At 43.4% G+C, this 25,740-nt stretch overlaps 1 protein-coding gene across 11 annotated transcripts in view; it reads right to left on the bottom strand.

Moving 5' to 3' along the window:
• Positions 1 to 305: 305 nt before the first annotated feature.
• Positions 306 to 25,740, bottom strand: part of LOC141574108 (trafficking protein particle complex subunit 9-like) — a 59,056-nt gene continuing 33,621 nt past the window's right edge. For 8 of the 11 annotated variants that reach the window (XM_074347878.1, XM_074347881.1, XM_074347882.1 and 5 more), the window contains 2 exons: positions 21,626 to 21,746; positions 306 to 4,539 (listed from right to left, as the gene is read on the bottom strand). In XM_074347878.1, coding sequence (XP_074203979.1) covers positions 4,261 to 4,539; positions 21,626 to 21,739 — 393 coding nt within the window. In that variant the 5' untranslated portion in view covers positions 21,740 to 21,746 and the 3' untranslated portion in view covers positions 306 to 4,260. Of the gene's footprint in view, positions 4,540 to 21,625; positions 21,747 to 22,049; positions 22,223 to 25,740 lie in introns of all 11 variants that reach the window. The other 3 variants (XM_074347877.1, XM_074347883.1, XR_012500803.1) reach the window with 3 other exon arrangements.

The following is a 25,740-nucleotide window of genomic DNA, read 5'->3' as shown; positions in this document are numbered from 1 at the left end:
GGGTATATTGACAGATACACTCCATGTAAATAGAAGCAACTTGAAAACTGGGGTTTTCAGCAACTTCTAAGAGCATAAATATTCCTGAGGCAGCTAACCTTCCTCCCAACAAGTGAGGAGCAAGCAGACAAGTCCTGGGTGCCCGTGGGGGCCAAGCTCTGCAGCCCAGGCTGCTCACTGAGGAGCAAGGAGAAAAACTTAAAAACCTACTTCCATGTGGTCTTTCACAGAATCTCAGAACTGAACGATTTAATATCTAAAGAGGGGTGATTATTTTTTAATAAATTATGTTAATTTTTTCCTTTTTCAGTTTTATTAGGTAGAATTATTACAGTTCAACTCCACATATACGTATTACATTTAAATACATGTATACAGTATACTGTATTTGTTTAGTTTACATATATGTACTAATTATTGTTTCTAAGAACAGATTAGAGCTTTATATTTTTAAACTTACATAGTTACCAGGGGAATAAAGCCAACTGCAAAATAATAATAAACAGAATATGGTAATCCAATCACAAAGAACAGTCAGATGTGCTTACACATATTCAAGAAATCAAAATAATAATTGGCTCATTTGTGGCCTTATTATTATTGCCATATTTAGATTCCTCATAAATGAAGTCATATGGCATTTTTCTTTCTCTTTCCACCACACTTCACTTAGAATGACAGTCTTCAGGTCCATCCATGCTGCTGCAAATGGCATCTTTTATGGCTGAGTAGTATTCCACATATGTATGTATCACCTCTTCTTTATCCAGTCACGTGCTGATGGACATTTGTGTTGTTTCCATGTTTCTTGTTCTATGTCCCTTCTGGCAACAATTACTAATTTTAAATATTTTCCACCTTAAAATCCTTCCTGAAGGAGATGTGGTAACAGGAATCAAAAACAGTTACAGCACAGGGTTGTGTGTGATGGGCCCTGGGGGCTTGGTAGAAAGGTTGGCAGAAAGGATTTCAGATTCTGATCAAAAGATTCCTCTGCTTGTAGCCCTGCTGACCGCCTCTCTCACTGCCTGCCCTATAAGTCTGACCAGGCCTGTGAATCCCACTGTATTCTGCACAAATTTTGTCCAATTGGTGTCATCCAGCAGGTACCTTACGTGAGGCACCTAAGCCCCTGTGTTGGTTTCTTCCATCCTTAACTTCCTTGGGAGCCAGGGCTGTCTCATTGCCCCAAGGATCCCTAATGCCTAGTGAGATGCCTGATACAGCTGGTACTTAATGAGCACATGAGTCAAATGGAAAAAGCTGATAAAAGAAAAGGCCCCCATTTTTCAGACATGCCTACTTGAGTACATAGGGCAAAATGAAATGACTTCTGGGATTGCTGTAAAGTACTTTAACAAAGGACAAATAAAAGAAAAAAGGTCTCAATAAACGAAATATGGAAAAGTTTGTGAAGTCCTTAATCTGGGTGATGGGCTTATTGTACTATACTTATTGATGTATACTTAAGTTATTATATAATTTTACTATCATTAGCTGAATAGCAAGTATTAATATGTATTAATTGAAATCCTTAGAGCTGACCAAACTTACCCCACACAAAAAACTTAAAGTCCTAGTAGTCTGTCTTACAGAAATCTTTTCCCACAAAGACAGGAAAAACGGAAAAGACAGATCCGTGAAGTATTTCCACGTTGTCAAAAGACCAAAGACCGACACAAAAGAGATGGTAAAAGATAAAGAGGATGAAATCAATGTCCGGAAAACCTAGCTAACAATCCTAAATGGCCCAACTTAACTAACCTCATCACTGCTGCATCAAGAATGGGGCAAATAGCACCTAGTGGACTTTTTTTAAATAAATAAATAATGATCCAGTTCCTACCACAGGAAATTATGATAAGACTGGGTATAAGTTCTAACACCAAATAGTGTGCAAATCATAATTTCTACTTGATTCAAACTGCTTCTTCTGAATCTGAATCTTTTAATTCTTAAGACACATTTTTGGCATATGACCTAGTGATAAAATTTTCAACTCTCTTGTATTCAAAAAGTTCACCAATGTGAGAGTTTATTACATCAACTATTGCTTTTTGGGAAACCCATGTGCCTTGTTACTCTTTTTTGTAAGATTTCCTGTGGAAAATTCAATCCTTCATTCAGGAAAAGACTGAGCAAAAGGTCTGATGGAAAACCTTCATACACTGCAACACAACAAAATGAAAATGATAGTGAGCAGGACGTGAAGCCGTCAGACACACACAGTGCATGGTTGTGTTCCTGCCTCGAGATTCTGTAATCAGCGGGGAAAATGTGCATTTCCAGAAATAGACATAAACAATTTTCAGGTCCTGAGAACACAATTTTCCTTTCAGGGTTTAATGGGCTTCCATTTAATTCTAAGAGATATGTTTAAAACAACAGAACAACAGCTGAGATAGGGTTTACAGTAACTTTTATGTCTTAGTGAAAGAAAAGGCAGCTGATAGTTATCATTTTTACTTTATTTGATCTCACTCTCTTACTTTACCTCCCCAACCTCTTCCGCAAAATGATGGTGAACATCCCCTCCTGGGTCAGAAGGCTAAGTAGAAAGTACCAATCATATGGAGGTGTGCTTTGTTGTTTTATTTTTCAACAGAAACATGTTTCATTCATGTGATTTAATAATTAAGATCAAGAAACAAACTCTATTCAATAAATGGTAACCAACACATGTTGTCAGATTTGCTCATCAGGTTTGGCCCCATGTTACACACATTTACATGGACATCTGCCATGTGCTGTCATGGGACATGGTGAGTGGGGACAGGGTCTCTGCTCTCACAGGGCACACAGCCTGGTGGGTGAGGCGGTGTTCAATCTTTGCCCTTTTTTTTAATGTACTTACAAATTATGGGAAATGCTATTTAAAAAGAACAAAATGAGTCAATGAAAGTGAAAAATACAAGGACTGTATTTAGGCTGAAGGAAGACAGGGAACCTCTTTGAAGAGCTGACACCCCACTGAGACCCAAAGAACAGCTCCGGTGCTGCAGGTGAAGGGCAGGGACACACTGATAAAGGGCTGATATCCAGAATATACCAAACTCTTTTTAACTCAACAAGAAGAATGTATAACCTGATTAAAAAATGAGCAAAATGCCTGAACACACACCTCATCAAAGAAGAAATCTGGATGCCAAAGAAGTCTATGGAAAGATGCTCCACAGCATCTTGTCATCAAGGGGATGCAGACTGAAACAGTGAGGTACCACTGCATACCTGTCAGAACTATCAAAACGCAGAACACTGACAATACTGAATGCTGGTGAGGATGTGGAGCGACAAGAATTCTCATGCATTGCTGGTGGGAATGTAAAATGACCCAGATACATTGGAAAACGGTCTGGCAATTTTTTACAAAACTAAACGTACTCCTAACATATGATCCGGCAACTGTGCTAATTGGTGTTTACTCGACGAAATGGAAACATTTCCACACACAAATCTGCATACAGATGTTAATAGCATCTTTATTCATAATCACCAGAACTCAGAAGCAACTAAGCTGTTCTTCAATAGGTGAGTGGATAAATAAACTGTGGTCCAGCCAGAAAATGGACTATTATTTTGTGCTAAAATGAAATGAGCTATCAAGGCATGGAAAGACATGGAGGAACCTTAAATGCATATTACTAAGTGAAAGAAGCCATTCTGGGAAGGTTCTGCAACTGTCTGATTCCAACTGTATGGTGTTCTGGGAAAGGCAAAACCACAGAGACTAAAAGATCAGTGGCTGTCAGAGGCTAGAGGGAAAGGAGCAATGAATGAGGTGCAGCACAGAGCATTTTTAGGGTCACTAAGACAGACTACTCTGTATGATGCTGTGCCGGTGGATACGTGTCATTGTAAATCTGTCCAAACCCACAGAGTGCACACCACCAAGTGTGAATCCTAGTGTCAAGTATGGGCTCTGGGTGACGATGACGTGTCAGTGCAGGATCACCCATTGTCAAAAATGCACGCTCTGGTGCAGGTGTCAATAGTGAGGAGGCTGTGGGGACAAACTGCAGTTCATACACACAATCCGGCCCCAGCCACCTCTGTGAATAAAGCTCTGTGGGTGTGTGGATTGTCCGGCTGCTCTGGCGTCTGAACAGCAGAGCTGAGCAGCTGCACCAGAGATCAGGATGCTTGCAGACCCTGAAATATTTACTCCCAAGCCCTTGACAGAAAAAGTCTGCTGAGCCCTGTTCTACACGAATCAGAATTCACCCTGATGAGACAGGACAGCAGGGCCCAAACCAGGCATTGTTAACTGGACTGAAGCGATGTTTTAGTTCCAACACCTTTGCTGAATTCCTGCAGATCCAGCGACAGAATGTAGCCAGGAAGCGTCTGCAGAAGGAGTCGGGAGCAGGCCTTCCCGCCAGGCTCCGGGATGCCGGGGGCCGCGCGCTGCACGGGGGCCACCCGCTTGAAGAAGGCGGACTTGCAGTGGCAGCCGATCAACTCATAGAGCTCGGAGAGGATGCTGCACCGCTGAATTCTCTCCTCGGAACGCTGAAGCACAGGGAGAAATGCAGCAAGCGTCTGAACGAAACATGTAAGTGAAAAAAGACACGTAAAAAAGGTTTTCCCGTAAAACAGAGACCTGATGACACAGGAAGGAAGAGGAAGGCTGACTTAGTGCACTGACGGGACCGCATGCAGAAACGCAGGGAAGCAGCGCTGTGAAGAGGCTCCAGACCCCCTCTGGGCCCCACCTCTCCACGTTCAGCCTGTCCTTCTACTAGAAAGACCCGTGTTCCCTGAAACAGAGGAATCTGCTATCTAAACATGAGACACAGAGAAGGGAAAGAGGAAAAGGAAGGGAAAGTAAAGGAACAACAGTTCATCTAGACCCTAGGGTTTGGGTGGGACTTTCACCAAACACACAACTTCTCAAAGCACAGAGCACACAGTGAGAGGCTGACAGAGTGACTGCGACTTCTGCTCCTTAAGCACCAGCTACCTGCCAGCACATGCTGCGCCCCTTACTGAATCATTACAATCATCTCAGAAACTATTACTACCCCGGCTCACAGGCAAGGAAATCTGAAACTCGGGGAGGAATTATTATCATCCTGTACAAATCCCACGGCCCAGAAGTGTCAGAGCCTCCGGCAGACCCTGGACTAAAATGCTCCTCATCACCACGTGCCCTGAGCTTCAGGCTGAGGCCACGTCAGGTCTGCCTTGGCCCAGAGCACGAATCTGTGGGAGTGCTCCCACTCGAAGTGCCAGGCCAAGACCCTCAGGAACCTATGAAAAGAAACCAAATCCCCAAACTCATTTCCAACCCACTGCCCTGTCTGGAAGGACTGCTCGGCACATCTGCACTGTCACCTGTGCACAGGCTGAGCAAGGGGCCCAGACAGTGACGTGACGTCCCAGTGGAAGTGGCTCGGAGACCGATTCATCACAGGACAGACTCTCCCGTCTTCCAACGTTAACTCTCCATTCCACTTCCAACTGGAAAGTAAGTTTATACTTGTTTTCCTCTCCAAGAAACAAAGAGAGTGGTAACATCAGCAGGAAACTCAAGATAGAGGAAGAGTCTCCTGGCCATTTGGAAGGATAGGCCGGGGAGGGAACAGAGATAGGAATCAGGAAGACCCGTGTTCCAGTCCAAAGTCTGCACGTCACTCGCTTTGACACCTTCCTTATTAATACAGGTGATAAAATCTAATTATGATTGTTGGGAAAATTAAGTGAAATAACGAATACCATTAGCATAGGTCTAAAATCCTCCATGAGTGTTCAAGAAATGGACGTAATCATGGTTAGTTACTGTCTGCCAAGTCTTGGGTGCTAAGCCCACATCAGCCAGCCAGAGATGTGCCAGAGAATGCCTCAGCAGCCAGCAGCCTTCTCCAACTTGGGAACTCAGTTCTGAAGAACAGGCAGTGGTGGATGCTTTAGAACACTCTGGAGGTAGCACTCCAGTGATGACTTTAAAAAGCTGGGGAGAATTTTGGGGACCATACATTTCAAGTACAGAAAACACACTCTGTGTTTACCCACATTCATCTCTAGCCATGATGACTCAGAGAGGAAATACATATTCAAATGTACACCAATTTCCCACATAAGTGCATCAAAACAATTTGGAAAGAATGTAACTTTCTTCTCTAGATCACACAGCAGGGATTACAAGGTTTGTACTGACAGCCCTACTTGTGAAACATCTGCTAACATAACTGGGTCCACTATCAGTCATCATCATTCAAAGAGAAGGATTGAAAAGAACAAAGCCAAGCTGATACCCTCTGGTCTTTTGATGGGTTATGATGTCACAGAGGAGACGGACAGGTCAACAAGGAAACACTCTGCCGTGATCACGGAGCCGGGGAACGGGAGGGGCGGCAAGATGTATGATGCAACCGCAGCTGTGCCCTCACTTCTAGGCAGGTACATAAAGTCACCTCGGCAAGGTGTCAAACGCTTGTGCCCACGTCCTCATCACATGACATGTATTAAAGAGAAATTAAAACCTATAAACAGCCAATACCCTTGGTGGGTACACCGTCCAAAGAGCAAAGTCACAGTTTGACAACTGGCCATCTCGGTTCCCTGGGATTCATTCTTGGAGAACCTTAAAAACCACTCTTCTGTCCTCAAGAAGTGCTGCCTAATTGTCCTATATTTGGCTCAGGGTTGGAGCACTTTCATGTGGACTTCAACGTCTGCACACATTTGACTGTCTTTCTCCAGGTTCACTTGTCCATTCTGAAGAGGCCTGAGCTAAGTCCATCCTCCTTAAGATCCATTCCCTCCAGTGACAACTCATTGAGCCTGCAATTAAAAGCCAACTGAACAAGACTGTCTTCAGCTAAAAATGTCACCCACCCTTCACTGCTTTCTTAATCTCCTCTCCTGGCTAATTGCAACAGACTAACACCTCCCCCCATCAAGCTCCCCAACTATGTCAGTGTGTCTCCCCAAACAGAAAGTAAGGTCCATAAAAGAGGAGACAACTCCATAGTCACCTCTGAATTCCTAGCATATAATAATATCAATAAATAGAACTATGATTATGGCTTCTTTCCTTTAAAACCTTTTTGGCAAGTTAAATGAGACCTTGGAAGAGAGGTGTTTGCGGTTCAGTATCTTGATCCACAAGACTGTGGAGGCCTTTTTTGGAATGGCTGTTCACTGATTCATTCAAAACACAACTTCTCATTCCAGGAGGAGCTGTGCTTTTCTGCCAGGAGTTTGTGGTCATTCTCATGCCAGAACAGCTTTAAACTAAATCCTTACTTTGAACTTGTTATTTTTCCCCTCTTCCAACAAAATGGACTTTCCTCACTTTCTTGCCTTGAGGAATGTTTTTCTTTTTTGTTTTCCAATTCACCCTTTGGTAAAGCAGGCTTCTCAGGATGGGCTTGGCCTTACATAGGATCAGCCACCCAACTCCCAGTGTGAGAGGCCTGGGGCTCACCTCCTGCCCTCCTGTCAGGGCAACTGAAACTCAGTTCAGGAGACAACCGGCCCCCCAGGGCTTCTAAGGCTTGCTTACCTCCCAGAATCCCTGCTTTCTGGTTTGTCTTGGCTTCTGAGGATTTCCCCTCACTTTCTTGACAATTAGCTGAGCAGCTTGAAAGATGAGGAAGGAAGGTTTCATTTCTTAATCATCATTTTAAGGAATTTGTGTAATGAAGGTTTTCACGAGATTCTAGAACCCTCCATTGCCGAGACAGAAAACACACTAGATATTTCCTAAATTTAAGTATCATGTGCATTTTTTCTTTCCTTTTGTTTTCTTAACTGCTAACAGACATTTTTTCTTAATTAACAAAAAAATAAGGCCCCAAATAGGATAGAGCCTTGCAGGGGCATACAAAATTAAAGGGCAAAGACAGAAAAATGATCAATACTCTACAGAGTAAATAAAATACATACACTATGGATCAGATCAGCAATTCTCAGTAACAGCTAATTGAAACATGACCATGAGGTAAAATGTCTCTCCTGTCAGGAGATGGCCAACCGAAAATAGAATTAAAACAACGAACTAAAATTCTAAGTCTGGCAAGGTATAGAAGGCTACCAGCTAAATGTGTCTTCTTCTGGAAAAGAGGGAGGCTCACCAGCCCTTTTACTGTGGAGCCTGAGCCCAGGGGAGGGCGGTGAAGTGAGCTCTGTAAGTACCCAATTAGCAAAGTAAGTGATGAATTAAGAGACGTGAGCTTTGATGACAGAGATGATACTAGTATTCACTTGTCCTGTAAAGTATGTCTTCACGTTCAGTGATCAATACCTCGGGGTCCTCAGGGATTGAGATTATAGGAAAATGCACAGCCTGGGCCAAGACCTCCTCTGTGTGCTCGTGACATTGCACTTAGATGTCTCATGGGCACCTCCAACTCTACCTGCACAGAGCTGACTTCACGGTGCTCCTCCCATAGCCGTCCTGCCCAGGGCCCCTGGTCTGGGCAAGGTCTCCCTGCTTCTCCCAGCTCAGGCCCATCACTCACAGATGTGAATGGACCCCTCCTTCAGGGCTCAGATTTCCTCAGTCACCGAGTCTCACCAACCACACCTACACTACCAGGTACTCACTGGCACTCACTCAGCACTGACTCTGTGCTGGGGACCACGCTGCACACTGTGCACACGTTATCTCACTGGATCTCCACAGCAGTCCTGGGAAGTCGGTACATCACTGCTTTAATTGATTAGATAAATTGTTTCACTTCCTTGAGTGCGTCATCCAAAGTGAAACGGCTACTGAGCCACAAACATGGGACTGAAAACCACTTGAAAATTGAACACTGCTACACCTCGCAGCCACCCTACTCTGACTCATCACATCACCTCCTGCCGAGCCTTCTAAATGTTTCCAAGTATTCTACAAGACAAAAGTGATTTACGAGAGCAAACCACTCCCCTACTTAAAATCTGTCAATGACGGTCCACTGCCCTTAGGAGAAAGCCCCACCGGGCCTGAGCACAGCCCAACGGCCCAGCATCCTCGTTCCCTGTGCAGCCGCACTGCCTCACCCACCACGTAACTCTACACGTGCCATGTCCAGGACAGGGATGCTGACTCCGTACAACCCAGGGCTCATCTCAATCGAACAATGATCACCCTCTTCAGTGGTCACCCTCTTCATTGCTGACTCTCAGAAAAATGTTTTCTCTGGATAAATCAATATCTTTTTCCTTACAACTTCCAGTCATTGATAATAAGCTCCCCCCGAAAGAGAGAAGACCTAATTCTCTGTCTCCTTATCTATAAAGTGAGAATAACAAGGAAATATGTGAAGTTTTAAGAGAAATAATATTCATGTGAGGCTGAGGGACAATTCTCAACATACAGTAAGCACTCAATATGTGCTTACTTAATATTAATAAGAATAGATTCCATTCCAGCAACCTTAAATCAATGCTTTATGGCTTTGTCCAACAGACTACAAACTGTTGGACGAACCCCTTTGAGCAGATCAGCACAAGCACACTGGGAGAGGTAAGCGCTGGCTCCAGTTACAGCTGCAGCCAACCAGCACTACGGGGCGGGGGCAGTTTGCTCAAACTCTTACACGTTGTTTGAGCATTTAGTTGTAGTAATTGATTAAAGATAGGTGTTCTTTATTCAAAGCTCCTGAAACATAAATCTTCAATGATTGATGGAAATTAGGTTTCAAGTACAACACTCTCACTAGAAATTATTTGAAAATGAGTCTTAGCTCCTCTGCACATCAAAAGGGCATGCTCTCAATGTATCTGACTAAATACACCGAAAGTGTTATTTAAAAGAAATTAAGATGAAACCATCCTGAATAAGCTCTCAGTATCATCTGCACAAAGCCCCACCCAAGGGTCTCATTTCTCACTTCCACATACTTGTTCAGGTAGCTTAACCTCAGTCTTGGTTTCTTATAACATGGGGGTGGGAAGAGTTGTGGATAGATTTATGTAGCAAATATAAACCTAGGGTATTTGCTGTGTAGGAATCCTAGAAATAAACAAATTGATATATAGTCCCACCCTTAAGAAACTCAGCCTTTCCATTTACAACAGCATTAAAAGTAAAATGAGAGATACATTAAATAAAAATTTACAAGATTTGTGCATTTAACATTTTGAAGTATCACCAAAAAACTTAAAAGATCTACATATATGGAAGACATCCCATGTTCATGGAATGGTAGACAATATTGTTAAAAACGTTAAAACTCCCCAAAGTGATCTACAAATTCAATGGAATCCCTATCAAAATTCAAGCTGACTTCTTTGGAAAAATTGAAAAACTGATCCCAAAATTCATATGGAAATGCAAGGGACCCAGGTCAGCCAAAACAATCTTGAAAAAGAAGAGCAAAGTTGGAGGACTCACTTTAAAGGTTACTACAAATCTATAGTACTCAAGTCAGTATGGTACTGGCATAAGGTTGGATACATAAACCTATGAGACACAATAAAAAATCCAGGGGAAAAAAAACTTACATTTACAGTCAGTTTTCCACAAGGGTGCCAAAAACACTCCATTGAAAGAATAGTCTATTCAACAAATGGTGAAGGGACACCTGGGTATCTGCAGGCAAAAGAATGAATCTGGAATCTGGACCCCCTCCCATTATCTATAACAAATAAAAATTAATTCAAAATTGATCACAGACAATAATGTAAAAACTAAACCTATAAACTTTCTAAAAGTAGGCAGTATAAATCTTTGTGGTCCTAAGATAATATATTGTTTCCTAGATACAATAACAAGAACACAAGTAATAGAAAAGAAAAACAGATAAACTGGACTTCATGAAAATTAAAACCTTTTTATTGCAAAGGACATCACTAAGAAAGTGAAATGACAGGGGAAGGGGGTAGCTCAAGTGATAGACTGCGTGCTTGCGGGGAGCTGCCTCAAAACTGAGGGTCGAGCACTCAGGGGTTAACAACCCTGTTTGCAAGACATAGCCCTGGGAAACTTGCTCTGCAAGGATTCCCTGTCCCGCCACCCCACCTTAAAGATTGTAGATTAACAGGTGTTTGTCCTGGAAGAGGATCTGGACTTTGTTCCTTGCCCAAGGAAGACAAGATAAGGAAAGCATGACATCTTAACTTTATGACTACAATAAATATGTCCAAAACTGCATTGTAAAAGATCCTGAGGCACACTATGTAATCCTCCTTGGTATCCAATGTTTTTTCTCCTTAAGCATTATAAAAAGGATTGCTGAATAAACCACGGCGGCGGCGGTGTCTGGTCTTTGCCTCGGCAAGATGCAAGACCCGTCCCTCTCGATCCCATTCTTTGTGTGTGTGTCTGTTCTTTTTTCCTAGTTGTGGTGACCGCGTCTTCGGACCTGTTCATTTTGCCGGCTGGCTCCGGCACGTGCTTAGCAAAAAAATAAAATAAATGAATAAATCTAATTACCTCCCCTATAAAGAAATTGTTTTAATGTTTAAAAAAAGTAAAGTGAAATGACAATCTGCAGAATAGGAGAAAAATCTTGCAATGCATGTATCTAATAAGAGACTAGAATCCAGGATATATAACAAATGCTTACAACTGAACAATACAAAGAAAATCTACCCAATTTTTAAATTTGCCAAGGATTTAAATAGATACACAATTGGCCAATAAGCATATGAAAAGATGCTCAGCATCACTACCCAAATCAAAATCAAAGTGAAATCTCATTTGACACCCACTAGGATGGTTATAATCAAAACATGGACAATAACAAGTGTCAGTCAGGAGGCAGAGAAATGGGAACCCTCATGTGCAGCCAGTGGAAAGGGACAATTGTGCCAGTTCTTTGGAAAAGTCTGGTGTTTCCTCAGAAGGTTAGAATTATCATTTGGCTCAGCAATTCCACTCTTACATATACAGTCATCCCTCAGTATCCTCGGGGGGGTTGGTTTCAGGAACCCACCACCCTGGATTCCATAATCCAAGGATGTTCGAGTCCCTTTACAACCAGCCATCTGGATCCATGAAGTGGAAACTACAGATATGGCGGGCCAACTGTACAGCCAACAGAATGAAAACATATTCTCACAAAAACTTGCACATCAATATTCATAGCAGTATTATTCAGAGTAGCTAAACAATATCCATCCATCAATGAATGGATAAACAAAATTATTAAGAACTGTCCCACAAACTTTTGGTCATTGAATCTTTGACAAAGGAGGTGAGAACATAAAATGGAGTAAAGACAGCCTCTTCTGCAAATGGTGTAGGGAAAGCTGGACAGCTGCATGTAAATCAATGAAGTTAGACTACTCCCTCACAGCATAAACAAAAATAAATTCAAAATGGCTTAAAGACTTAAACATGTAGACAAGACACTATAAACCTCTTAGAAGAAAACATAGGCAAAACATCTGACATACATCTCAACAATGTTTTCCAAGAGCAGTCTACCCAAGCAATAGAAATAAAAGCAAAAATATACAAGTGGGATCTAATTAAACTTACAAGATTTTGCACAGCAAAGGAAACAATAAGCAAAACAAAAAGACAACCTATGGAATGGGAGAAAATATTTGCAATAAATGAGACTGACAAGGGCTTAATTCCCAGAATATATAAACAGCTTTTACACTTAATAAGAAAGAAAAACACACAATTGAATCCAAAAATGGGCAGAAGACCTAAACAAACATTTCTCCAATGGAGACATACAAATGGCCAATAGGCACATGAAAAAATGCTCAATATCATTATCAGAGAAATGCAAATCAAAACTACAATCAAGTATCACCTGACACCAGTCAGAATAGCCATCATTCAGAAGTTCACAAACAATAAATGCTGGAGAGGATGTGGAGAAAATGGAATCCTCCTACACTGTGGTGGGAATGCAGTTTGGTGGAGCCATTGTGAAAAACAGTATGAAGATTCCTCAAACACAGTATGGAGATTCCTCAAAAGGCAAAAAATTGACTTCAGACATGACCCAGCAATCCCACTCCTGGGCATATATACAGAAGGAACCCTAATTCAATAATACACCTGCGCCCCAATGTTCAAAGCAGCACTATTTACAATAGCCAAGACATGGAGACAACATAAATGTCCACTGACAGATGACTGGATAAAGAGGTTATAGTATATTTATACAATAGACTATTACTCAGTCATAAAAAATAATAAAATAATGCCATTTGCAGCAACATGAATGGACCTGGAGAATGTCACTCTAAGAGAAGTAAGCCAAAAAGAGGAAGAAAAATACCATATGAGATCACTTATATGTGGAATCTAAAAAAAAAATAAATAAATAAAAAATAAAGACAAACTTATTTACAGAACAGAAACAGACACAGAGACATAGAAAGCAAACTATAGTTACCAGAGGGGAGAGGGTGGGGGAAAGGGATAAATTGGGAGTTCAAGATTTGCAGATACTGACTATGTATAGAATAAACAGCAAGTTTATACTGTATAGCACAGGGAAATATATTTAATATCTTATAGTAACATGTTTAAAAAGAATATGAAAGTGAATACATGTATGTTCCTATATAACTGAAGTGTGCTATACACAAGAAACTGATGCAACATTATAAACTGACTAGACTTCAATGAAAATATTTTTAAATAGACCAACAATGAAAAAAAAAAGAAAAAGGATAATTATCAAACCAAAAGAATAAAGTACTGATTCAGGCTACAACATGGATGAACCTTGAAACATTATGCTAAAATAAGCCAGACAGAAAAGGGCAAATACTGCCGTTTTAAGTGAAGTGTATCTAAGCATTCATTGTACTAGTCCTGTAAATTTTCCAGAGATTTGAAGTCTATGAAAATAAAAATAAAGTGTATTATTCATTAAAAAACATAAAACAATTCCTCACAGGAGGGCTTTAATTATTAAATGCAGAAATGCATGTAAAACTCTTGGAACAACACTTTGCATGGCCACAGACAGTCACTGCTGTCACTGCCACTCAAGGTTGTGCCAGCGCTGATGAGAGCTGTCTCCACTCGCTCCCCTGCAGACAGGAGTGAGGGCCTGGGCTCTGACAGGCAGGGTGACTGTGAATCTGGGTCAGACACAGCCACGCCCCAGACTCTGCGATACCCAACATTCTTATACAAACTGCTCCATGTAACATAAACACGCTACAGGGATGTATCTTACAACACAGGGAATATAGCCAATGTTTTACAATAACTATAAATGGAGCATAACATTAAAAATTGTGAATCTATTGTACACCTGAAACATATCATATTGTAAATCAGCTATACCTTTATAAAAAATCAAAAAATAATTTAAAATTGTTATCACTTTAGTATTCAATTCGGTTTTTAAGTAACTACTAAACAGCTTAGAATGTATAAGAGCATTTAAGTGTGACAAGTTTGTTTACATATTTATTTACTTTCAGCCTCCTGCTAAAAGAGAAATTAAACAAATTTTTAAACACAGCTTAGCAACCGTAACAACAAAAAGACAAATGTGAGAGTGAAGAGAAAATAGAGATTCAATACTTAGATGAAACCAGGGGGAGGTAAAGTTATAAAAATGTATGCCTTGAAGTCAGGGTAAGTGTTAAAGGCCGACTAGAAATTCAGCTGTAAGATTCTTGGCAGTTAAAGCAAAAAGATGATGGGGTGGGTGGTAGAGCTCGGTGGTGGAGCCTGTGTTAAGGTGCACGGAGTCCTGGGTTCAAGCCCCAGAGCCTCCACTAACAGATAAATGCACCTAATTACCTACCCCCCCAAAAGAACTCCAAAGAAAAGAAAAAGAGAAATTTCTTTCCTAAAAAGAACCTGATATTAAATGTAGATTAAATACTTTAAAAAAAAGAAAAATAGAAAAAGACGAGTGACAGAAGCCATAACGCCCATGAGATTAATCTGCGGTGGCTGCTGGCACGTCCCCATGTCCCACATGGGAGAATCTGAAACATCCTTCTCACCACTCAGAGTCATCCTCAGCCCACCCCACCCCTCCCCCTGCTAAATAAGGAGCACAGGCAGGGCCCAGCTTTGCTCTCTCTGTGTCATCACAGTGAGAAAGGACAGAAAGGGGCAGAGCACAGCCATTCAAGGAAGGCCACAGCAATTAACATCAAAATGGTGAAGGATTCAACCCCCAATAGGCCTTGAGGCTCAGGATGAAGAGATTTAATTTCTAGCAGATCTTGAGCTTCACTATACACCCATTGTACTAGTAACATGGTGAATAACATGCCCCCAGGCACCATGGCCGTCCCAAGGCTAGCCACAAAAGGTCAAAGGGTGGGAAATGGCCAACTCTCTGGGAATCCCAGCCCCTTCCACTTAGGCTGGTCCTTCTACTTATTAGCATATGAAGCCACCAAGCCCATGAAAACAAGCAACACAGCGCCGCCTCACAGTCACCCCTCTCTTTCCCTCTTTGGAGAAGGCCCAAACTCTGTGGAGTGTGTACCTACTTTTAATCTGAGCACCCAAACCCCACACCATGTGGCCTTTCTCTTGCCTTTCAACGTATCTCTCTGAATAAATCTACCTTTACTCAACAGTGGCTTGCTCTTGAATTCTTTCCTGCACGAAGCCAAGGACCCACATCTGGTGGAGCACATCCCAGGGTCTCAACCAAAGCCTGGGACACAGCCCTTCTCATGCCCCACGTTTTTTTTTCTTGTATGAACAGGACTGGGTTGTGAAGGGAGCTCTGAGGCCCCAGCTAAGGGACAGAAGCAGCCCCCAGGGCTCGAATTGGCTGGCAGCCACTCCCACAGCAGGGGCCTGGGGTCTGCCCTGTTCTCTGTGGTTCCCTGTTGTGCTGACTCCCCAAAAAGAGAGCGTTCTCCCTAGGCCTGTCCCCACAAAACCCTTCACTCCAAAATACAAGCACATCATGTCACATTCCTTTTGTTCAACCAGGAAATTTTCAGCCCACTTTTTCCTTCCCCAGTAAAGAACCTAAATGTCCTCCCTCCCATCCCACCACTTCTTTCTTTGTGAGAACTCTGCACTCCCCACACACCATCCTGAACGCTGGTGCTTTGCTGGCTGGGACCGAGATATTTCAGTCTCACACAGCCTGCGTCCTTTCACTTTCCCCTTTCTACCTTAAAAAAGCCTTTCCTGAGTCTCCCACCCCTCTGATTCTGAACTTCACAAAGTGCTGAGTTTGCAGTCACTGTGTGCATACCTCCCAGTTTTGGCTAGGTTTCCTTCACAAGATCTTCATTAAGGAGCTGCATCAAGAAGTTTAAAGAGGCTATTACATCTGAGAGGAGGAGCCTGAATGATATTTAAATGGCTTTGAAGAGTTAACCAGTGATAGAGAGGTCGCAGGTTCTAGTCAACAGTGTCATAAGGCAAAATGTCCTTCAAAGGCTCAGAGTGGTTTCTGAACACATAGTCGGCAGGGAGGAGGTGCCAGGCAGTGAGTGGGGTGAGTGACACAGGGTACGCTCCCCCAGCTGGGGAAGTATTGGATTTTTTTCTAGTTTTCCAAATAATTTCTTAGTACCTTTTTCTCCTATTGTCACATACCATTTCCTATGAATTAAGAAAATCAATGTCGGTCATTTGGGCCACTTGGGAGAAGCTACACGATGCCATTCACAGGGCTGGGACATGAGAGCCACACCAGTCTAGGTTGAAAGACCAGTGGGGGTATTTCCAAGGTAATCACGGGCATGCAGCAAACTCCCAAGCTTCAATGACCTCATCTCAAAGGTGGGGCCAGTAAAACTACCGAGCAAAGTGCGTGATGACTATGGCTGACATCTGTTTATTAGGTAAGTGCCAGTGACAGCTGCCGCTTAATGGGGAATGAGTATGATCAACGAGGCCCAGTCTACCTGGTCACACGCGCCCTGCCTTCCTGCCTTGGTGCAGCAGCAGAGCTTGCTTAGCTGAGATGAACGCCCCCAGAGCAGCCCTGAAGGGAAAGCTCCCAGCTCTGCATGGTGAGGCGTGTTCCTTTCCTTGTCAGAGCTGATCACATCTTGCAGTTGTCTGTTTTTATGTTTATCCCTTTAGTACCTGCCTCCCCTCCGGAGTTTTGCTAAAGCAGCACAGGGCCAGGTGTTTCTTGCTGCCTACTGGATATTCTGGGCTGGGAGACAGTCGAACCCACGGCTGGCTCTGGGGCTGAATGGAGAGGGCAGAGACCCCAGGGGCCCATGGTGAACCGAGGCCCCTGCACCCAAAATTATGGTCTGACTTTGGGCAAATTACACAGTCTTCTTTACCTTGAGATTCCTCATCTGTCCATGAAAATAACTGCCCATGGCACACAGAGTTACAAGGATTAAAGGAAATCACCAAATTCACAACCTGTTCAAGGGGCTACCAGTGCGTCCTCAACAGACACTTGCTGCCTTTATGGCTCTGACACACGCCAAGAGGGGCGGCCGCACACAGTGAACACTGCTAAGTGCCAGTGTGTTAAGTGCTTCATGTGTTTTATAGTACTGTTTACAACTTACAACAGACCCAGGAAGAAACGAACATTATCATGCCCATTTCACAGATTCACCAACAGGTTAAGGGAGGTTACATACTAGTCCAAAGCCCTATGGTGAGGAAATGGCGATATAAACCTGAATCTGGGCCCAGGCCTGGGCTCCATCTCTCTCCCATCAGCCTGACCACTTGCCTATGAAATCCACCTGTCCAATCCACAAGTTTGCAGCAGGCCAGCTCTTAAATGCAATGTGTGACACCTCTTGTCAATGTTGGTTAATTACCATAAACTGCTCTCAGAAAGTGCTACAGAAAAGACAGGTGGACCCACATCACTGCCCACAAAGAAGAGGAATTCTGCCTTGCCTTCTCCTGTAATGTGCAGAACCCCTTCCCTACACCACCAAATCATTTTGTATGCTTCACCTGTGTTTATGTTTGCACATGGCTTATTAAAGTAGAAGGTACCTGCAGTAATTCCATCTCGGTTCCTTTCCAAGTTCCCAGATTATCCATAATCAGTCTGTGAACGAAAATACTACAATGTGAATGAAAATACTACAACCATGTCAGTAAAAAAAGAATGCTGAAACCAAGTCATCAGTGGCTGCCGCCACACCCCAGCGAGGACAAGCCTGCAGCCCAGCCTCTCAGCCACTCACAGTGGTGCCCTCTGAGCAGACTCAGAATAAGAAAGGACAGGATACTTGCCCTAGATAGCTAGGTGCTTGTCAAAGGAATGAATTCAATGACCTAAATGTTTGCTTCCTCCCATACATAGAAAAACACTAAATTCTTGAACTTGAGATACCTGTCTTTCTTTAGATAACAAGCAATATTTTATTGTTCCAACTACCTGGTCTTTGTTGTAAAGCTCCTATATATCCTAGCTCCTCCCCTACGTCTTGGGAGCAGTCCCTCAGAGTGATCTGAGAGGCTGTCATCCCGGATCGAGTCCTCCCGCCAAATAAAACATAACTCTTAACTGTTAGGCTGCACGTTTATTTCAATCAAGTCCCAGAATAGACACAACTCATCAATTCTGTAATGGAACACACTGGATCAGGAACCAAAAGCGTGTTCTAGTGCAGAAAAACTACAGGTCCCTCTTTCTTCCTGTCATTATAAAATCCCACCGGAACTCATTACTTTGCTGTCTACTCACCTGGCAACCAAACTCAGAGAAGAGTCACCTCAGCTGATTGCCCTGCTGGGGAGGAAACCCTGCAGCAGCATGGGCGGGCTGTCTGCCCTCCCACATGCTCTGCTGACCTCTAGTGTCCTCCGTGGAGACCAGGCCAACAGAGCTGTTCCCAACAGCTGCAAACTCCCATATATTAAATAAAAGCATTTTATTTTATACGGTATGTTACGTATATACCCATCTCTGAAAACAGCTTCGCCAGAAGCCCAAATTTCAACATTAATCTGCAAAGGCAATTCCAGTCACCAAGGGAAAGCAAGTCTTAAGAGGATGCTAAGTCCTCCAAAGTCCTTTCCACGAAGACCGTCAACCAAACTGCCTGCAGCTCTGCAGCTGCAGGCGGCTACATGTCTGTTTTTAAAGCAACCCCTTCCTGCCCTCGGGCGCTACAATGTCCCTCTACGCCCTCCCATCTCAGGTTAAGAGCAGCCGCTGCAGAACCTTGCAGGGCAGCACTGACAGGACTGGACACAGAGGATCAGAGCTAAACTAAGCCTTCTGATGACACGAGCTTGTCACTCTGTCACTTTACAGATGAACATATATATAGAGAGAGGTGGGGTGATATTGCTCAAAGTCACACAGCTAATAAGTGGCAAAGTCTATAACTCTGCTCATCCCTCCGGCGTGAAGTCCCAGCTGGGACGCCCACAGGGTTCTCTTATGCCTGCCTGACCAGTCCTTTCCTGTCACTCATGACCCACCACAGAGTCTGACCCTAGCCTCCATTTTCAGCATGTTTTCCCTCCAGTTTCTCGGAACAAGACTGCTCGGACCACTGTATGACTTCTGGCTCCCCGAACCCTCCGTGATCAGGCTGGTCTTGCCTGTGCATCCAGCACCCTGCTCAGAGGCTCTTCCTCCCCTGCAGGAGGACGTTTCCACTCTCCGCAGTGACACCCCCTCAGGGGAGCCCTCCTCTCGCCCTCAGCATGGCAGGTGTCCCAGGCCACATCCCGAGCTGCCCCATTAGGACTGCGTGTTCCCAGGTCTGCTAGTCAGACCAGCAGCCTCAGAAACAGGGATTATGCCCAGGTCACCCTGCAAACCTACTGCCCGCCTCACAGCCCCCAGCCAGCAGGTCACCTGGAAGTCACACCAAGTGCCCCACCCAATCCAGAAGTCTCTTCATTTGCCAGCACCGCTGATGACTGGTTTCCAACCTTTGGTATCTTTCGCACAAAACAGCAGCTTCCACTGTGAAGCGGGGGGTTTTTGCTTCTGCTCCCCATCCTTACTGGAAACATCAAGGGAAACCAAAAGGCCTTTTCTTAACTCATTTCTGATGACACCTTCCCACCCACAATACTCACATGCTCAAGAGCTTTGGGTCCACTTGGTTTTGTTTCCCTTATGCTAAGTGGCTCAAAACACTGCGGGATTCTGTCTCTTTTGAGGGTATTTGTTGTACTCAGTTTATCGGCTTTAATCTGATTTTGTCTCTCTCCTCAGTATCCCTAGCAGTTGCCACTTCTTACTCCCTTCAGCTGCAACACTCCCAACATCTAGTCTAGGAAATCAGCTGTGATGAGGAGCCCGGGGGCAGTCACAGAAGATGGAACTAAGGCACAGAGAGGCGAAATAATTTGCCCAAGAAGATCAGCTACAACCCCAACAGTGTATGTCACGTCCCTCTGTTTAACGCTTATGCTAAACAAGTTAACTTTTTATAGATTATAGTTATAAACGGATGAGGTATCAAAATACATACAAGGACACACATCAACACTAAGATGTTCATTAACTCCACTATTTTGTTTCTATTTATTCTATTTCTATTAAAAAAATTAAGAACCTCTGCAGTCAATATAGAAAAATGTTCATGGGTTTTAAATCCAGAATATAGAGGTGTAAGTGTATCATTACTCATACTTATTTGTATGTTCACAAGACAAAATTATTTGAAGGTCTCTCTCCCCTCCCCCTACTCACTACTGGCTCTCACCTGAGCTCCCAGACCACACATCTAACAGCCTTTCACTTTACCCACGGCTGAACTCATCAGTTTTCCCCCAGATCTCCCTCTGCAGCTTTCCCTCCTCAGAGCACAGCAGGACCATCATTTACCTCATTAATCCACCCAGAAACCTGGGCCTTACTCCATCCTACCTTCACAGACATCATTCATCCTTTCCTTTTTACCATCTAAACATGCCTTCAATCTGTTCGCTTTTTCCCACTGACCGTCCCAACGCTCAGGTGGAAGCCACCAACACTGCCCACCTGGACTCACGAGTCTCCCAAGTGGCCCCACAGCCGCTCTCCCCTACTTGAGACAAATGGGATTGTGTCACTCCCCTGCTTTTAAGGCTCTTTTCAAACCCACTCTTCTTAGAATTCCAAGTTCTTCACCTGGTGAAGGTGTTTGCCATGAAACTGTCAGCTCACGGAGGGCAGGATCTACCCTCTCCCCTCGACCCTGCCCTCTGGCACAGCGCCAGCTCGGGAGGACCTGCTGAGCAACACCAACCTGTATTCTAACCCTGGTCTTGAGTTCTTAGCAAACTGCTTCACCTATCCATACAAATCCAAGGTAGATTAGAAAGATTTTAGATGTTGAGCAAGAATTTTGATTTGGGTATTTTGCACTAGCAACCTGCAAGTACATGTTCTAATGATTCTGTCTTCTTAAAACCACACTCAGATTTAAGTAGTATTTGTGGAATGTCTTCGGAGTAAAAGGGACTGTACTTTTACAGACTTTATGTTTTATAACATGAACAACCCGGACACGGTCACAAATGGAACCACCCCACAAGTGACAGAAGACAGGTGAGAGGCATAAAGCAACAGGTCAGAAAGATGGTAAGAGCAAAGTTGTTTCTCCAACCCTCCAAAAAATTCCTGAACGAACCGAAAATTCTGAATTTTGAAAGTAAAAGACTATCATATAAAGAAATAAAATAAATAATCCTCTTCATCAGGGTTTCAAGATCTGACTCCAGAATGTTTAGCATGCCATACTGAATCCTAGCACAGAAAAATCAGATGGACTAGTGGTGAGTAAGCTCCAGGAAAACTGCAGTAATTCCTCCACTTGTAAAAGGACATACACTCACCTGTCGAAGGTGAAAGTAAACCGCATTCTGGAGAAATTCGGAAGCTTCCAGGCTCCGCTTCCAGGATGACAAGGACACGGACAGCTTCAAAGCATGCTTCTGAGTCACCGGCATTCTTACACTGCAGGGGGAAAAGGAGGCCCCCAGTCAAGAACAGAGATGTTCCTGTCATGTCTCACAGGCCGTGCCTCGGGGACTCAGTGCCCTGCAGCAACCCGACCCCAGGTGAGGACCCGCAGCGTGGCCCACCCAAGCAGGAGGGGCACTGTGCTTGAGAAAGCCCATCCCCGATGGGGGCAAGAGGTGCTGGTGGGGTTGTGTGAACCTATAAATGCTCACAGAATTACACCTGCGTACATTCAAGTGATACAATCAAGAGTAGCAGGCTATTTCACAAAATTTAAATTGTCAGTGGAAATGTTACCATTCCTTTCCGCTTGTCCCCTGCACTCTGAGACAGGCTTAGGCTCTCTCACACTTGCACCTCTGATGCAATAGCTGTGAATTTATTTTACTTTGTTGCAAGTGTCCTCTCTTAACACAGTCGGATGTCTTCCTGAATCTCTCCCTGAGTTCCTTGCTCCTGCTCCTCAGATCCTAAGATAAAGGACAAGTGAATACACATGACCAGAAAAGGCACTGTGGACTTGACCGAAGTCCTTAGTGAGTGCTGATGTGAGTGCTGCCCACCCCTTACCTTTGATTCTCAAATTTCTGCCCATGGTGACATCCAGAGAGGAGAGCGTCCTGGGCCAATTAAAAGCTGTGTGGCTTGGGCGCGGGGACAGGTGCAGGAGCTGTTTCCGGAGCCGGGTCCCTCCCCACCTCTGCTCCCCTCTCTCCCGAGGCCCCGATGCCAAGCCCCCAGGCTACTTGATCTTCTCTCCTTCTCTCCTACTCTACTCCAAACCCTTTTCCTCTTCCTTTTTTCCCTAATTATCCCCAGCTGCAGTGAGTTTTCAATCACAGTATCTGAAAAAATTTCCTGTAGCTGAAAAAGGGGTCTCCAGAGGTCAATGCCCATATGCTGGTTCCTGCAGAGAGCCTCTGGCTAGGGGGACCCTCACCAACACTCACAGGGCATCAGACATGTTGCAGGGTCGGCCACCCCCAACAAGAGTTTGCTGTGACCCCAAGGCCAGCACAGCATCCCTGCTTATAAAAATATAGTCTGCCCACTTATCAGTTATTAAGAAGCAAAAAATACAAAATTGCTCATGTTTCTTACTAAAATTATTTATGAAGCGGAAAAAGAAATTGTAATAGAAAAGAACAAATTTGTCCCCATGTTAGATCTATTCCCTTGGCTCTAAATCTGTACCCTGTTTTCTAGGCTCAGACTCGCTAGCTTTGCACGATTTGTAAAAGAAAGTTGCCTTTAGCCTGAAATCTACAGAAGAGCCTATTCTCCGGGCCCTGACCTTTAAGGATGTTAGCTCTTCTGCACTTATGTAGAGATGACAAGTTGCAAAATACAGAATAACCTTTGTTTTCTTGGAGATTTTACAGGGGCACCATGATTTGACCCACATGGACAGCTGCAAGAACAGAGGGTTCCAAGGACAAACAATTCATACAGCAAGAAGTTTGCAACAACCAACCACACCACCGCCCCTTTTTAGTATAAAAGGAGACTGAATTCTGACTTGGGGAACAGGTTTCTCCAGGACATCAGTCTGCCATCTTCTGGGTCTACCAGCTTTGCAAATAAAGTCACTATTCCTTCCTCCAACACCTCATCTCCCGATTTATTGGCCTGCCATGCGGCGAGCAGAACGAATTTGGACTCGGTAACAAAATGACTGCATTGGAGGTAGTATGTCACCACTGTTTCCAATATGTAACATGTACATCATTTATGATCTAGTGCAAATAATTCATCAAAGACAACCACAAAAAGAAACTATACTCACCTAGCTATCAACAACCTGTCAATTTTATATGCTGTTTAACAACACAACTGAAAAACCTACATAGGGAGTTGATTCCATGGAAATAAAATTATTTCTACTCCTTCAAAACTTTTTCTTTTCTTTTCTATTTTATTTCATTTTGTTTATTGAAAGGAAAATAAAAGTCAAATCATTTTATTTCACGTATTTTGTTATAGCTACATATTTTAAATACTACAAAGGGATTAAAATTGCAATAAAAATTGTTCATATATTACTACAAAGATATATACACAATCAATGGGGATTAGGAAAGGAATGGACATTTACTAAAAATCCACTGCACATCCACTGCACAGTCTTTTACCAGCATATTCTGGAATATAAGCTCTATGATCAAGGGGGCCCCACCCCCATTCTCACTGCCAAGTCCCTTAGTAATCAACTACCAAAGCACCAGCATAGAACCATGCAATCAGTATTTTAGGAACAAATGAGGGAACTAGCTCATTCAATTCTAAAACAAAAACCATAAAATAAATACTGAAATTATTTACAGATAAAGAAGATTGGACCCCAAAAAAGTAAAGTTTCTTCCCCAATGTCACAAAGCTAATAACTGGTAAAGGCAAGATTTGAACTCATCTGCCTGATTCTAAAACCAAAGGTGGAAATCCCATTCGACTGTGGAGGGTCCAGCAGCACAGCCTATCACCCTATCTTTGTCCAGATCTAGCCTTAGATAGCCTGAGACAGCACCCCATTCCTATGGAACTCGAGGGCAAATGATAACAATAAGGATTTTATATCCAGTAGTTTCTTAGATCTCATTTATATAAAGTGTCAGCAGAAAAACTCTGGGAAATATGAGTGGGTCCAGAGCTTTTTGCTGATTAGAAACTCAATCTATCAGGACAGAGTGACCTTCCCATGAGAGGCCACATGGACATAAACTAAAGTGAGCAATTAAAACTAGCAAGATCCTGGAATTCAAGTAAGAAGGATCCCTGCCATCCCCCACCCAGTTGTCTCTTCATCTGCATGGACACGAAGACAGAAGACCAAGGTTCTTGTCCACGTTACACTATCATGGATTCTCACCCATAAAAAGTTACGACTCTATGCTGTCTTAAGTCCTTTCCAACTCAAATATGATGACACCAATATCTTAGCAGAATATCTATGTCTCCACTTCCTCTCTTCTAATAGGAGAATATTTCTATGGACACAAAGCAGAAATCCAACTAAAAAAAACCATGCACGAAGCCAGGCGAAATTCTGCTTAAGAGACTTTGCTCTCACGCTCAGTGAATGAAAACTCAGAAAAAGTGGTCCTTCTCCCTCAGCAAGTGGGAGGTAGCCTGATTGTGTGTGTGTGTGTGTGTGTGTAAATCAAATATATTCAAGTCTGGGATGTGTACATATTTTTTTTTAATGTCACTGTCATTTCATGGGGATGAGTCAACGTTTAAAGTAATTTGAATCTAGTGTTCTGAGAGAGTCTCAGACTCTTTTGGTGGAGGAGGTGAAAGGGGAAAGTAAAGGAGGAAAGAGGTAAATGAAGCAAAGGAGTAAGAATACTGCTAGGGAAAGGCAAGACATTAATTTTGTTCCTACTTGCAGCACATACAAATTAGGGACTGGCTTTCCCCCGATGTCTTGTCGAGCACTGAGTTGCAGAAGAGGCAACAGCCCATTTCTCACTGAGCTTGTGACTGTATGTGGCATTTTATGTACAAGTCATTTACCCTGATCAAACACTCTAGCAGCAGGCTGTAATTCTCCTGTTTTGAGAGACAAGAAAACAGGAGTTCAAAGAGGGTGTATAACTTGATAAAAGTCAGAGGACCAGTAAACAAAAAAGGATGAATTCAAACTCAGATCTGAATGCAGAGTCTGCTCTTCCCATTCCGAGGACTGGAAAATCCTTAACACACAGGCTCCCCAGCTCCCCTGCAGTGTTCCTGACACCAAGCATTTCCCATGGCAGTGGTCTCCAGTTCTCACAGACACAGCGCTCTGTGCAGCCAATGACCTTCATCGGACCTTGATCATCTACCTGCCACGCCCACCAGGCTTCACCATACAGGCAGGAAAGCTGGCTTTCAAGTGCATACAAAGCCACCCCTGGGCTAACCTGGGCTCTTCTGGGGCTTCTCTAGCCTAAAGGCAGCCATGAAACTGCTCACAGTTTGTACATGAGCCACACTACCTCTCTCCATC

The sequence above is a fragment of the Camelus bactrianus genome, chromosome 19, assembly GCF_048773025.1.
Source record: "Camelus bactrianus isolate YW-2024 breed Bactrian camel chromosome 19, ASM4877302v1, whole genome shotgun sequence".
Lineage (NCBI taxonomy): Eukaryota > Metazoa > Chordata > Mammalia > Artiodactyla > Camelidae > Camelus > Camelus bactrianus.
This window is presented reverse-complemented; position numbering and strand designations above follow the sequence as displayed.